The following is a 15097-nucleotide window of genomic DNA, read 5'->3' on the forward strand; positions in this document are numbered from 1 at the left end:
TCAGCCTTGCATTATTCTTTCCCAAGGCTGTTTGGCAATTTAACTTTTTTTTTATTCTTTCCCTCTGTCTTTCCTCTGTCAATTCTCTCTATCTCCATACTTCACAATTTGCCTACAACGCCGTCTAGCTATACAGTTTTTAACCACGTAGCTACACGAAAAAAGAAAAAAAAATGTCAGGATCCACTGCCGAGGAGTCCTTAAAAAGGAAGCGATCGAAAGTTCCCGAAAAGGCAAATAAACGAACCAAAGCAAAGGACAGCGACGAACGCGATCCCCAAGCTGAAATCCTGCAACTCGAGAATGAGATCATAGAGTCCAAGAAGAATTACAATAACATAACAACCCTTCTCGAGCTCGCGCAAGAAGATGGCGACGATGATTCAAATGATTCAACCCAGCTAGCAATGGTCTCGCTGTGTAGAGTATTTCTACGTCTGTTTGCATCAGGAAATTTGGCTAGACGAAACGGACAGTCAGAAAAGGATATTGTAGTGGTCCAATGGCTTAAGCAAAGACTTAGCGATTATAAGCAAATCATAATCTCGGAATTGCGCCAGGAGGATACCGCCTCAACTGCGTTGACTCTAGCTATGCGCATCTTACAAGCCGAAGGCAAACATACGAACGACAAGGATGAATACAACTTTCCGAAAGCGTTTCTTAGAAACGTCGTAGAAGCGCTTATCCTAAGCGAATCCGAAGACGTTAGAGATGAGTTTTGCGAGAAGTTCTTGGGTGAATATGCGGATATAAGATTCTATACGTTTAAAGCCCTGAAGTAGGTGATTAACCCCTATCCGACACGTGCTTGTTACTAACCCGTATAAAGAGATATTCTTTCTGAAGAACACTCAGTATCGTCCAAGGAGGCTCTATTTGATAACGCATTTGGCTTGCTATCCTTCTTCGAGGATATACCGTCTTCTGTTGAAGAAATGGGCGAGTTCTATATTGATGCGCCAAAGAAGAAGTCATATCCTGTCACATCGCTGAATCAGCAGAAGAAGCAAGCCCAAGAAGCCTGGGTAGCACTGCTCGACCTAGGCCTCAATCGGGACCAAAGGAAAAAGGTGCTTCAAATCGTGACCAGGTCCATTGCGCCGTGGTTCGTCAAGCCAGAGCTTCTGATGGACTTCCTAACAGATTCGTACAACTCCGGAGGCGCAGTTTCTCTTCTAGCTCTGTCAGGCGTCTTCTATCTCATACAAGAGCGGAATTTGGACTATCCATCCTTCTATCGGAAGTTGTATTCATTGTTGGATGCGAATATTCTACATTCAAAACATCGGTCCAGGTTCTTTCGGCTGTTGGACACGTTCCTCTCTTCTACGCATCTTCCCGCCGTCCTAGTAGCAAGTTTCATCAAGCGAATCACGAGGCTGTGCCTCAACGCCCCCCCTGCTGCTATCGTTGTGGTCATACCCTGGATTTATAACCTATTCAAAAAGCACCCGCTTTGCACGTTCATGATGCATCGTGTGCCGAGATCGCCGGAAGAGAAAGAGGCGCTGGAAAATGAAGGGATGGCCGATCCTTTCATTCCTGACGAAGAAGACCCAATGGAAACTCGCGCCATCGATAGCTGCTTGTGGGAGGTTGTTCAGCTGCAGTCACACTATCACCCGAACGTTGCGACTATCGCGAAAATAGTATCGGAGCAATTCACTAAGCAGTCCTACAACCTTGAGGATTTCTTAGACCATTCGTATAGCAGCGTAAGTGAACATGTGCCACCGTCCCACACCCTAGTTTCGACTCCGCTTACGTATTTCTAGTTACTTGACGCGGAATTATCCAAGCAAGTCAAAAAGGCTCCTGTTGTGGAGTTCATGATACCCAAAAGGGTATTCCTTCCTCAGGATCTAGACTCGGGGGTAGAGGACAATCTTCTAGCGAAACTCTGGAACTTTCAATGATCGACGTTTTGACGTCTAGGATCGTCTCGGAGTGCGCGTCACGTAAACATGGAACCTTCGGCAGCTACCCTTCTGTTATTGCTAGGTTTAGTATTATTACGGGTATCAATCCAGGATACTCACGCCATCGACCCGATGGAGAGCCCACCGCGGGTCGATGCCGAAGAGACGGATGCGATCTGACTACAAAGCCACTCACCGCCTCAACCAACTAAATATATGTTGCCACTGCCGCGCTCCATATTCTCCGCCCGGGATCGCGAGATCTTATCGATAATTTTCCTTAGTGCTTCGCGGTTTCTTGCAACTTCGTACTACCGCAGTCGTACCACTGAAGTATCTCTCAGCCCAGGGTACAGGATGACAGCCTGCTGCGTACCGTTCGATCTTGAAATTTGCTTCGACGCGCAGCTTCAAGACTCCACCTTGCACTACGTAACGCGGAGTGGAGAAAAACGCTATTTCAGATGTTCGAGGTGAGCGAGATATTCGTTTCAGAATACTCATGCACCAAGGAGATGAGTGGTCGGATTCGCAGGAAGGATTCAACTACATATCGAATATATTATTCTCAGGGAGGCTTCCCGGTCTGAATTCCAAGCCTGCGCAGGCTTTCCCGAACTATCGGGGCTACACCGCCATGTTGGCTGAGTTTACTAGCATGGCATTCCTTTAGAGCAAACGCAAACATCAGGTCAAATTTGGCAGAATCAAATAGCAATTGCACGGAGACAACAACAGAACATCGACGTCGCGTTTCCCTGGCGTAACAAGAATTTTTTTTTAGACGTGACTCATTACGCTCCCCCCCTTTTTAGACATGCTGCAAGCGATTATCGGGGTCCTGGTAGTTGAACGTAATGCCGCATGTGGCTAGTGGACGTGGACGGTACCTTACTGACGAGTCGTGACGAAGCTGCAGGTCTCCGATGAAAAATTAGATCTGAGAAACGGCTGCAAAGTATGTAGGCCGCTGGATAGACCCCGATGACCATTGTCTTTCTCCGAATACAACCATATCATCAGCAGCATAAACAATTGCAACGAACGATTGATCGCCTTAGACAGGTGCGCCCGAGCATGCTTAGGATCTTCTCGAAAATCGACATATTCATATCGATGGCTCCATGGCGCCCTGCTTTTTTTTAAAATTTTTTTTCTTCCCTCCCTTTGGGCAGAAATGGGTGGTTTCGTGTTTGACTATCTGCTATAGTACTTCGTACTAGGATCGAAGATTCTGAAGCTGGTTGGTCGAAAATGCCACTCACCGCTGCTTACGAACTATCCCTTTTCGGCATTGGGAGTCCCCGACTGGCGCACATGTCTTGCACAGTTATACTTAGTGTTCTCCATCAACCCCAAATTCATCCTCTCACCACCTTCAGATCGTACCAGAAGGGGATGTGATCCATCTTATGTGCGACTGGCCGCATAAAAGCCGGCCCGCTAGGTGTCACAGTAGCTGCATGTGTGAAGTTCGTGCCTAACCAAGGGCTATACCACTCTGAGCAAGTGCTCTAAGCTTTGAGGTCTCGTCGGTATCCCGGAACAAGAACTGCAGTCGGTGTAAATAGTACGACTTGATTGAGCTCCGGCCCAACCAAGACGACCTGTTTCGTCCACACCGTGTCGCGCCCGAGAGCAGTGGTGAGGTCTCTGATGCGTCATTGAAGCAGATAAGGCCTAAAAGGCTGCCGGCGCTCCTTGTTTTGATCCAGAATCGTCCGGTTCATATTCAACCGGTTTGTACTCAGTATTGCGTATCGCGGATAGAACAGAAACGCGCTGCGCCAAGCATGGCCTGGCTCTCAGCCGACCCGCAACAGCTTGCTTCATTCATAGCCAATCACTCAGACGAGGCGAACGCTTCAGCATGAAGTAGCAGCAGAATACACGTGCGTTGAAACTCCTCCTCGCGCTTCTTTCCCTCGGGTTGAATTGAATAGGTTAGAGCTGATTGATCATGAAGTTTTTTCTTACACTCGTATCATTCAGGCGTCAATTGCATTACATTGTTGGCGCCAACAACTTATTCATCATTTCTCCGGTTGGTTGTCCTGGCCGCAAACACCCTGAGCCCATTACCACCAAACCCGGTTATGGTGGCTCGCAGAAAATACTTACTTGTACCGGTTCATAGTGTTGAAAGGCTCTCTCTAGCCAAAACGTCGGCCATGCCTATACTCTTCCTAAACTATCTCCTTCTAATCTTTGCCTATAGCAGAATTTGGCAATCCATCCGATTAACCGTTCTCGTGATCTTTCCCTTAGTATATCTCAAACGGAGCCTCCACGAGGCTTTCATTAACTAAGCTGGTCAGGATCTACACCTGTACGTCATTTTCGAACGGATAATTTCCTGTTGGCTGCTCTCATGTATTCCTTCTACCGTATACGCGTGTGGTGGCTGAGCGTGTTTTGATCGATCATCGTCGTTGTTGATGTATTCGCGTCACTTGCGACAACCGCTCAGCCGTTCAAGTTAGCACTCGAAAATCAGTACTAACTCCGAAGAGGTTGGATTTCCAGAGAATTCTTTCCAAAGTGCATTTTTTTTCTACTACTAGCATCTTTCCAATGCTCAATAGCGCATCTAGACCCTTGCCCCGGGAGACCCGCCGACCAACAAGGGGGAAGCATGCCCCATCACGTCAAATCCGTTAGGATGAGAACTCGAAGATTTTAGAAGATAGACCCATTGTCCGTGCTCAAACTCTCGCATCCGAACCTTTCTTATCCCTAGTTATTTATAACGTTATTTGACTAATATCGCCCTCACCGCAAGAATCCCGCGGGTGAACTCACCAACTACGTTAAAGCTAGATACACCTTTTCGGGTTGGTTCGTAACGGAGAAAAACTAACGGACGGGCTAGAGGAAGTTATCTAGCCGTCGCCGAACGGAAAACGCCAATATTCTTCTAGGTAATCGTAGAGGACGCCGAGAGATCGTAGCACAGTTACTCCGGAGCATGGGTGAGGCAAGATCGGCCCCAGGCTCCCGGTCTCGCTCCAATTTGACACCTGATACTACCGCCGTCCCGTTCCGAGATCTGAGCATGGTACCGTAGAGGAAGGTATAGAGAGTGTCATAGAGGGGTCCTTCAATGCAACGATCAGTCGTTGTACTGTATGTAGTCGTAAACTATCTCGTGATCTACTGACAAACTGGGTATGGCGAACAACGCCGCATAGGATCCTAGCGATTCTAAGTGCACCGCGGCTAGTGTTTGCTTGTCAACAAGACGCAACTGGCAGTCATCGCATGACTGTAGGCTGTAAGAGCCTCGGATGTACGAGTATCGGGCTGCAATCTTTATGTTCATGAACTGTCTTTTCCAGGCGCTTCACAGCTTCAGCACAAACAAACATCAGCGATACTAAGCAAGACCAAGCAAGACGCAAGACGAGAGAGATGACCATGTGACGGCAGTCGCACTGAGCAGTTGAAGAATCAGTATCCGAGCTTTCAGGTCTCCAGTAGGAGCACGGGGAAGTACGTCGCGCTTTTGTATGGCGCATCCTCTCCTCTGCGTCTGGATTGTATCTAGACATTCGTCATCTCACAGCAGACATCGCGTTGAACCGTATCTTGATATTTGGGGCACGACCCATAACTACTCCAAAAACTACATTGACTAATGTACGGCTTGGGAGTATACCTCGCCGTTCGAAAGCAGGATACTAACCGTTAGTCTATTGTATCGACAGATCCGGTGGACTCGTAAGTGCAATAATGCCTAGGCGAAAAAAGATCTCTCTTGTCACCCCACTACGAGCTGCTGGGAGTACTGAACTACAAAGCAAATCTGAGCAATAGGATGCCTAAAAAAAATTGAGCGTCCTGTTACTAGGTTGTTAGTGGGTGCGAGAAGCGTGCTCGTGCAGACCTTTAAGGTAGCAATTGCACCAAGGTCATCGATGCCCAACCTGGCAGGGCTAACGACCGCTGGCCTATGATATCCTTTGCTCACTCGTAAACGGTTACCGGTTCAAGCATCTAGCTCTTCCGTTTCTGGAGGACGATCGGTTTCGATGAACTCCAGAGCCGTCAACATAGCAATCCATTCCGATTTTATTTGTCCGATCTACAACGCAGCCAGTCAGAGGTAGGCTAGCAAAGCTCCCCAGTGGGGTGTCCCTACTGGATCTTGTACGGGTTCTACACTTATCCGTTGCCCTACCGTAACTAAAAAGTCCCTACTGCAAGAGCAGTGGCACCTATTCCCAGTGGCTAGAGGGATAGTACAAGATCCCTGACTAACAAGAGAGTATAGCTCCCGTCCTAGGACTAAAAAATCCACCCAGCCGTAGAGCTGGGCTAAGCTTTGATGGCTCCAAGATGCAAATCTGCTGGTTTCACATACATTTTGGAGTCAAAACGGCCGTCTCTCGCCAGTAAGGAAAAAGACGGTGGAGAGATACTTTCCTTGGCTGAGGATCAACCAGTGGCCCGGAACAGCATCCATCTCGCTACCACACCCCCGTACTGTTACCTACACAGCTACAAGGGAATACCCACGTCCTCCCACACACACCCTATGGCACCGCGAACCCAAGCAGAAGAGATGCCGTTCGTCAGTTAGGAAGTCTCATGGGCTTCCCTCTTCCCCACTACGATACTTTGAGCAACTTAGACCCCCGTCTCCTTAGCACAAGCAAATCCTGACAGTCAAAGGACGGAGGACCTGACCATCTTGTTTAAGTACCCAGGCTCTTCCTCCACCCCCCATCCATATCGCCCCCCGACCATAAGGAAATCACTTATAAGAAAAACATCTTAATTGTTGCTGAAGTTGAGAATCACGCGATTCCTAGCAACATCTATTACAATTACCTCGTCCCCCCTCTTCTTTACATTCGTTCTGTTTTACACATTTTTTTGTAAGACGAATTCAGGCCGACAATACCTGTACGACACACGAAACATCGCAAGAATTCCACCATAGCCGAAGAAAGTTGTTAAGTAAGTTTTTGTAGTGACACACACTCCCACTTTCTTATTTTTCCCTTTGTTATTATTTTTTTTTTCTTGATTTCTTTTTTTAAAGTTGCCGGACGTCTTTCTGTTCTCCTACCCTGCAAGTCTCTCACCCCGCCGCCACCCATTGCAACCAAATATTACTACCATCTAATTACTACCACTTATACCACTTACACCTCCAAACCCGACCAACCCTCTTATCGCTCTCATTAATCATTGCAACATCCCCCTCCCCCTCCCCATTGTCTCTCTCTCTCACATACTCCCGCATATATGCACACATACGCATACACACCTACACACACATATACTCTTATACTCTTAATCATCGTCTCGAAGCAACTCGTTGTTCCAACTTGAGACTCGATTTTGAAGAAAAGAAAAGAGAGGAGACAGAGAATAGTCAATCTTATCAACGGCCCGCCGCTACTAGTCATAATTATATTCACCGCCGGATGCACTAACCATACATCCCTGCAGAACAGAACCAACCTCTTCGACTATTCTATACACATCTTGCAGAGTTCCCAACTCTCGCTTTTCTCACCAAGACATACACACACCACCTTCACACACACACACACACACAGACCAGCAATGGTCTCAACATACCAGATGCCGGCCTTCTACCGGTCGAATCACCTATCCGTTGACACCACCCATGCGCAAAAGTACTTCGATGAAGAGGACAGCAACATCCTCGATGAGAACATCCTAGACAGTAACGCAATGGATTCGGGTCTGGAATTGTCGCCTCCCATGACCGGTGGCAGAAGGGATTCGTTCACTGTACCCGGCTCGATATTCTCCCCGAAGACGGAAGTGGGCGATTGGCAATCCGTCGACATGCAGTCGGTCCCGTCAAACAACCCCTTCTTAGAGCCTCAGAACAACAACCCGTTTACGAGGGCTGACCCGCAAGCTATATACGGCTCGCAAAATCAGCAATGGCAAATGGGTCAAGGTTCTGGTACATGCACGCCCTTACAGTATGACGGTCTTGATAATGCATTCGACAACAACCAGTCCATCTTCCAGCAGCGGCCTCTACAGATGCAAACACCCTTCAGCAATCCCGCTCACCAGGTACCGCTCTTCGCTACAGTTGGCCCTAACAACCCTCCTTTGCCGAACTCGCCGCAGAAGGATTGGATGGGTCAAGACTTGAAGAACCCCTCGTTAGTCAAGCGCATGCGACCGGATACCCCTACCATCCGATCGCACAACGAGCTGCGTCGCGGAGATGGCATCCGAAAGAAGAATGCCAGGTTTGACATTCCCGCGGAGCGCAATCTCGGCAACATCGACCAGCTTATTGCAGCGACTACTGACGAGCAGGAAATCAAGGAACTGAAGCAACAGAAGCGATTACTTCGCAACCGGCAAGCCGCGCTGGACTCGAGGCAAAGGAAAAAGATGCACACGGAGAGGTTAGAGGATGAGAAGAAGCACTTCACCAGCCTCATCAGCTCGATGGAAGAGGAGATGAGCGAGCTTCACATCAAGCTAGATCAGGAGAGGCGTGAAAGGGAGTACTTGGTGGCCCACGTCGAGAACTTGACCTTGGAAAAGGAAGAGTTGATTCGAAACCACACCATCGAGACCGGCGACTTGCGCAAGAAGATCAGCGTCCTGACCGACCACGTCCAGAGGCTCGAGCACGCCGCTATCCCCAGCAACACCGGTTACTCCAACGGGTACACCGACATGGACAGCCTTACTATGGATACTACTTGGGAAAACATGGGTTTCATGAACGAGTTCCAGATGGAGGCCGAGGTGAAGCAAGAGCTCCAGATGGTCCCTCAGAAGAAGGCCGAAGTCCAACTCTCATCGGATGGCGAGAAGTCGACGACGCAAGGTGGTCTGTTGTTCATGCTCTTCCTCGTTGGCGCATTTGTCATTTCCAACAGGTCGGCCCCATCAACTATTCCCCGCGTATCAGAGGATGTTCGCGAAGCTTCAACAACGCTTCTCAACAACATCTTCAAGGACGCAGGCGTCCCCAACGCCGAGAGCGCCATCGTACCTGCGGCTCCCCAGCCGTCTGGTGCGGATTGGACGTCGAGCGCTTCGGTACCGATGGCCAGTGGCGCCATGGATGGCGTTGCGCCATCTATGCTTGGTGACCTAGCGGATTCTCTTACCCAGCCGACGCAAGAGCAGACGAACGAGCAAATCTTCTCGCTCACACCGGCACAATATAACAGTGTGACGTCGCAAGATTTCCTTCGAACCGCACCGACGCGATCGACGGGTCAGAACCGCCGGAACCTCGCCGAGGCGCTAAGCAATTTGCGCCACGGCGAGAAGCATTCCGCGGCCGAAGTATATACGCGATCATTGCTATGGGATCAGATTCCGGGAGACGTTGTGAGGAACTTCGCCAAGATGGTGGCCGAGTGCAACAACGCGAACGGAGGTCAGAACGGCAACGACGTAAGCTCATAACGATTCACGACATTAACGACATGATAACGAAAAGAACGAATTTCTACTACTATACGGCTCCGAGTCAGCGATCATTTCTTTTTTTTTTTTTTTTTTTTTTCTCTTTTCATTTACCTTGTTCATACAATTTTACACCGCGCTCTCGCGCACCAAAATTCAGATTCGACGGTGCTCACGCACACCGAAACGACCTACGACGCATCTTCATCATCATCTACTATATCATCATCTACATCTCATCGACATCATCGTCATCGTCATCGCCACCATCTACTTTGTCTATCTCGAATCGATCTTACTCATCAACAAATTCAATCTTATTGTTTATTTTGTGTCGAAATTTAGCAAGCGAGCCAGCATTCTGATTTAATTTAACCTTCGTCTATCCCATTATTGACATAACTTGGTTATTGTTTATTTTTTATCTACCAAATCTTCTCTCTCTCTTTTTTTTTCTCCGATATATTCACATCGGTCAAAAAAAAAAGAAAACAAGACAAACGTGTTGTTGCATGGCGAAAATGGGTCTTTCATTAGGGGCAGCGGGGATTTAAACCTTGGAACAGGTGTAAGCCCAAAGCTGGTCGAGGCTACGTATTTTCTTGTACAACGTTTCTTAGGGGATCATTTGGGACATTGGGGAATAGGGTCAGAGAAACCCGAAACGGCGAGGTTCTCTCTTTTTTTTTCTCCTTCACACAACACTCGGGTCCGCTGGCTTGTTTTTTCCTTATCATTTCTCTTCGTGCTATCCTCCGACTCTAGGGATGTAGTCTCCATAGACGAGACGAGGGACCTTACTGAATAGGTCTCGCGCCCAGAGCGGGGTATCTTTTTTCGGGACTTTTTTTTTCAAAGGAGGGGAAATATGGTTGGGCCTCAGTCTCACGACACGACATAATTGGGGGGTTGGGGGGCGGTAACTGGAAAGTGAGCTGACGAGAGCAATGAAACGGGGAGACATCTACTTAGTTTTTTTTTATTCAACTCTCCTTTTCTTTCCTACATATTTCATTTTCCTAGTATTTAGTTTCTTTTCATTACTCATGGAAAGGGTGGCATCTCCAAAGCCAACGGGGCGGGTCTTATTTATTTTTTGGATGACAGTGAGAAATCCACATCATCATTACGAGAATGACGAAGAAATGTCACGGACAAACAGCACACAGGAAAGGAAAGCGGCATGAAATAAAGCAAAGCAGCTTACCAGTAGCTGAGAGAGAGGGACATGACATGGTTCTTAGCTTACAACTATTTATTTTTCGGGAACAGCAAATAGCAAAGAGCTTAATACCCGTTCAACGGGTTGGAAGAAGAAAAGCTCAACAAATTTGCGGCTGTTCGTCTTGTACCTAGCTTATGAAGTCGGTTTATTAGCGAGACACCGAGATGAACAATAAAAAAAACCCAAGCAATAACCAAGCAAAACACCAAAAAGAATTCACAAGTCCCTCGTTCTTAGTTTCCTAGTGAGCAACTGAAAAATTACGAAAGAAAGAAAACCTAAGAAAAAAAAACTTTGCGAACAATGTGACTGACGATGATGCCATGTTTTCCCCCTTTACGTCCAGTCTGGTCCATCCACATCTTCATATGTACATGCATAGTTTGCCTAGGTCATATCTGGTAACGAATAAACTCGAGTAACCAAGAAAACAGCAGTTATAGTACCGGACCCCTAAACTTGACTTACTTACTTACTTACACTCTATGTACCTAATATATGTACCATAGGGGAGGAGAGGTGGGTAGGTACACCTAGCGTAAGCCGACTGGGTACCGTAACTGAAGAAGACGGAGCAGATAGGTTACCTAGGGTACCTAACTCACATGCCGAGCGTTATGCACGATATGGGTACATTAGGTTAGGAAAAAAAGAGAAAGAAGATCGGATTTGGGGGCGGGGACGAAGGAGGGGGGGAGGTTGGGCGGTGGGGTGTGTGCTGTGTGCTTCGACTTGCCTAAACCGGGCGTGTAAGTAAGGTTAGCCATAGCCAAGGATTTTTTTTGCGGTGACGGGTTTGGTTCGGTTTGATGTTGTTTTTTGGTACTTGGGCTCCTCCTTGGGTTTGGTTGGTCTGGTATGGTCTGGTTGATACATAACTGACTGGTATACGGTAGGCTAATGTTTATCTGCTTGAGAAGGATTGGTTTTGGGGTATTGGGTATTAGAGAGCGAGCAAGAGAGAGGGAGAGAGAATCGTGAATGGATGGGCGTCTCGCTTTGGCTTTCCCCACGACGCAAAACGCAATGCGCAATGCGGTCGGTATGCGGTATACCTGCGGCAGGGTCGTGGCGTAGCGGCAGCAAAGTGAACTCCATATTATCATTATTATTTTCCTTCAATTGTTTATTCATTGGTAGTTATCCTGTCTCATGCTACATTTTCATTCCGATTATACTCGGAAGATGGATAAGATGTGTAAGTGACAGATGTGTATAAACTCATCATTCCATGTACCCAGGATAAACATCAGATATCTCCCCCCTTTCCTTTAAACCCCTCCCCCGCCGTGTCGGACGTGGAGCTAATAGGGTCCAAGTGCCCAAGTGCCCACTACGTTGTCCAGCTCAGCGTAGCCTTTCCCTTTTGATTCCAAGTCTGCTGCAGAAGCTCACATGTGCATCTACTTTTGTCGATTTCCATTCCATTTTTCATTTTTTTATCTATCTATATACCCATCTAGATAGGTACCTAACCTTGTCTATTTTCCTTCTTGGCTTCTTCTCCCCTTCTACCGCATGTGTCGCGTCTTTCCGTACTTCCGAATAATTGTCATACGAATTTAACCTAAACGTACATGTGAGCGAGTCAAGTTGGGTAGATTAGGTAGTGTAGGTCGAAAAGGAAGGGTTGGGTTGGGAAAAAAAAAATCGAAGGCCAGTGAGAGCGGCCGTCACGGCGCATATATATGAACACTTCCAAGACAGGAACGCGCAGCGGTAGGTAACGGTGGGCGGCCGGGTGTGTAGCAGTCGCGGAGCGCTAAGATATTACGAAGCGGCCGTGTGGGCGGCCGTCTTCCCTGTGCTGTTCTTTTCTTTTTTCTTTTTTTTTTTTTCTTTTTTTACCTGGCGTCTACGATCTATAACACTTGAGTATTAAGATATGTCTGGGTATGATGTAGGTATGTCTTGTATAAGTCTCGTATGTCATAACGTTGCATATGATGATGTATGTGTGTCTTATTCCCTACTTACCATCGTTAGGTACACACACAAGACTCACACACGTTCGGTACATATCAGATAATATCGAATGGATGGTGGTGCCATGTACTATCATTGTCCATTACTAGAGCGTCTCGCGATGAAACGAATAATCGAATTCGTCCGCAAGCGTGACCTCGATTCGCCTATCACTTGCAACTACCAGGTGAGTTAAGGGGTATTCTTCCCACTCATATGAAATGTACGGTAGATATAGGTACGAACCCCACATAAATAACGGCGTCGACACGCCCACATGCTCTCCCAAACACGGGACTTTGAAGGAGCATGCAGGTTAGAGCGAGTTTTTCTCTTGCTCGGGATTCCTGCTCGTCTGGGCCGTAGTCTTTCTCGCGTGAACAAACCACCAAACCACCTTCCTATGACGAATAGAGAGAAGGGAGAGGGTGGGTATCCTATGAGGACTTCCCTGGTCTCGTGGTTTGACAGCTGGCCCTCCCCCTCCATCAGAGGTAGCTCTATATCCATACAGGTTGGTGGTGGGGGGAATGTATGTAAGATCACAAGTGAGATCGGAAGACGGGATGTTCGCATCTGGCTCATCCAGCTGGGCCCCCCATATGTTGCCATTTTTGGTCGGCAAGTTTGTTTTTGCTTACTCTCCTCGACCTGCCTTACTTCACTCACCCTCACCTTACCTTACCTTACCTTGCTTTGTCTCCTTCCCTTTCCTTGTAGTAGCACACTTCATCACTGCTACCACCAATAATTGTAATGTTTTAGGCTAGATATGCCATGTTTATATTCCGTATTGTACGTATGTAGGTACGCATGTACGTACAAGACAAGACAAAAACAGAAATAAATCCAGGCACATGGCTTACACCTAGCCTCATGTCTTGCCCTGTAATCCAGGCCCACTTCAAGCAATCGTGATGATGGCTTTTTTTTTATTGTCCAACAGCAACAAGCACAATGTACGACGGGGGCGCTCACGCCCCCCTATCTCCTATTCAACGGCCAGGCGTTTTGTCCGACGCGTTCGTCGCCAACGACCAGGAATCCGGGAAATTGAGGGATCGGAGGGGCGCGCCGAATGAGGGGAAGGGGAGAGCACAAAGGAGAGAAAGGGTTTGAGGCGCGACGGCTACCTGCTTGTCTTGCATTCTTCTAGTCGCTTGCCTATCGTACCATCATGCCTGCCATCGTCCGACTTCTCGTCATCCCTAATCCTGACTCTTTTGACCGCTGTCCTACCTCGTCGGTACTTCGTTTCTTCTTTTTTTTCGCCTCTCCTTTTTTTTGTTAGATTCTTTCCCCACGGGGTAAAGACGAGATAGATGACTGTCCACTTGTCAATCCTGAGATTGATAGGCTCAGTATCACGTATATGAACGTTACGATTAGTAGAAGAGAATAGATTGGCTATTACTGACTGTTACGGGGCAAATGTCGACTAATCAGGCTTGATTAACGTTGCTAGTGTATATTCTTACTGGCAGTTGTCGCGAATAGGAGCTCATGGATTCACCTGGACCTATATCTATCTGACTCTGCTTACACGGGATATCAAACACGCCCTTCAATCATATATAACCCCCCCTATAATGAATTAGTCATAAGAGTAATAGCTCACAAAAGCAAAGCAAATATACCTATCACCATATATCTCGTTTCGCATGACAGACGTAACTAATAGGTTAGGTAGGTACGTAGGTATGTATCACCAGCGTGCCCGGCGGGCCTTTGCCACCTCGTGTGTATACGTCGTATTTCTATTTTCTAAACGATCGGCATACCTGACCTGTCACTATTACATTACATACCTACGTACATACTTACCTAACGTACCTTATAGGCAGCAGCAGAAGCAGCGAATCGCATACCGTCGTCGCACAGCGTCACGCCCATCCCATAATCCTACGAATCCACACGGTAGGTAGGTAGGTAAGGTAAGTTTAAGTTACTTTCCTCTCTATCCCGGCATCCGGTCAAGGCGCACGGAACGTCACTAGCGGGAAGCTCTGCTACTACTGGCGCTGTCGCTGCCGCTGCTACTGCTGCCGCTGGTGATCTACAACATGCTGCTGTTGCTGCATAAAGGATGGTCAGAACAAAAAAAAAAGAAAATAGAAGAAAAAGGGGAGTGGATTCGATAAGATGGCGGACGATAACAGGCCTGTGATAAGGACATCGTTACGCGCTGTATACGTTACTGTTATATACCTTGTACGTACTCGTGCCGCACATACGTACCCCTATATACCTTAGGTACCTCTTACCTACAAATCTACATGCGTAACGGCAGGGGCTTATCCGGTGAATACGATACGGTAGGATACGTTAGGTAAGAAATACCGGTGAGCCAAGGTCTCAAGGTATACCTATACCGACATATATATACCTACCTAAGGTACCCAGGGTACCTACCTATGGCGACCAAAGAGAAAGGGACAAAAAGGGGGAGAAAAGGTCACCCGGGGAAAAAAACGACAACCTCCCCTTTCCCCCCTGTGTGACCGTTTCGCAGCAGCAGCGGCAGCATAGTGCCATCCGGGGCACAAACCAGCAG

The 15097-nt window shown here is 47.7% G+C and overlaps 2 protein-coding genes across 2 annotated transcripts; both read left to right on the forward strand.

The window, feature by feature from the left end:
- Positions 1 to 12: 12 nt before the first annotated feature.
- Positions 13 to 2029, forward strand: F4812DRAFT_264711 (CBF-domain-containing protein). Its single transcript, XM_047930842.1, has 3 exons — positions 13 to 781; positions 833 to 1730; positions 1779 to 2029. Exons 1-3 carry the CDS (start codon positions 174 to 176, stop codon positions 1917 to 1919), a joined length of 1647 nt encoding a protein of 548 aa, XP_047792731.1. The 5' UTR covers positions 13 to 173; the 3' UTR covers positions 1920 to 2029.
- A 4721-nt stretch (positions 2030 to 6750) lies between these two features.
- Positions 6751 to 9827, forward strand: F4812DRAFT_264221 (uncharacterized protein). The gene is made up of 2 exons (XM_047930841.1): positions 6751 to 6884; positions 7388 to 9827. The coding sequence occupies exon 2, from the start codon at positions 7500 to 7502 to the stop codon at positions 9351 to 9353; it is 1854 nt and encodes a 617-aa protein (XP_047792732.1). The 5' UTR covers positions 6751 to 6884; positions 7388 to 7499; the 3' UTR covers positions 9354 to 9827.
- The last annotated feature ends 5270 nt before the right edge of the window (positions 9828 to 15097 follow it).

The sequence above is a fragment of the Daldinia caldariorum genome, assembly GCF_022478825.1.
Source record: "Daldinia caldariorum strain CBS 122874 unplaced genomic scaffold F4812scaffold_3, whole genome shotgun sequence".
NCBI classification, from domain to species: Eukaryota; Fungi; Ascomycota; class Sordariomycetes; order Xylariales; family Hypoxylaceae; genus Daldinia; species Daldinia caldariorum.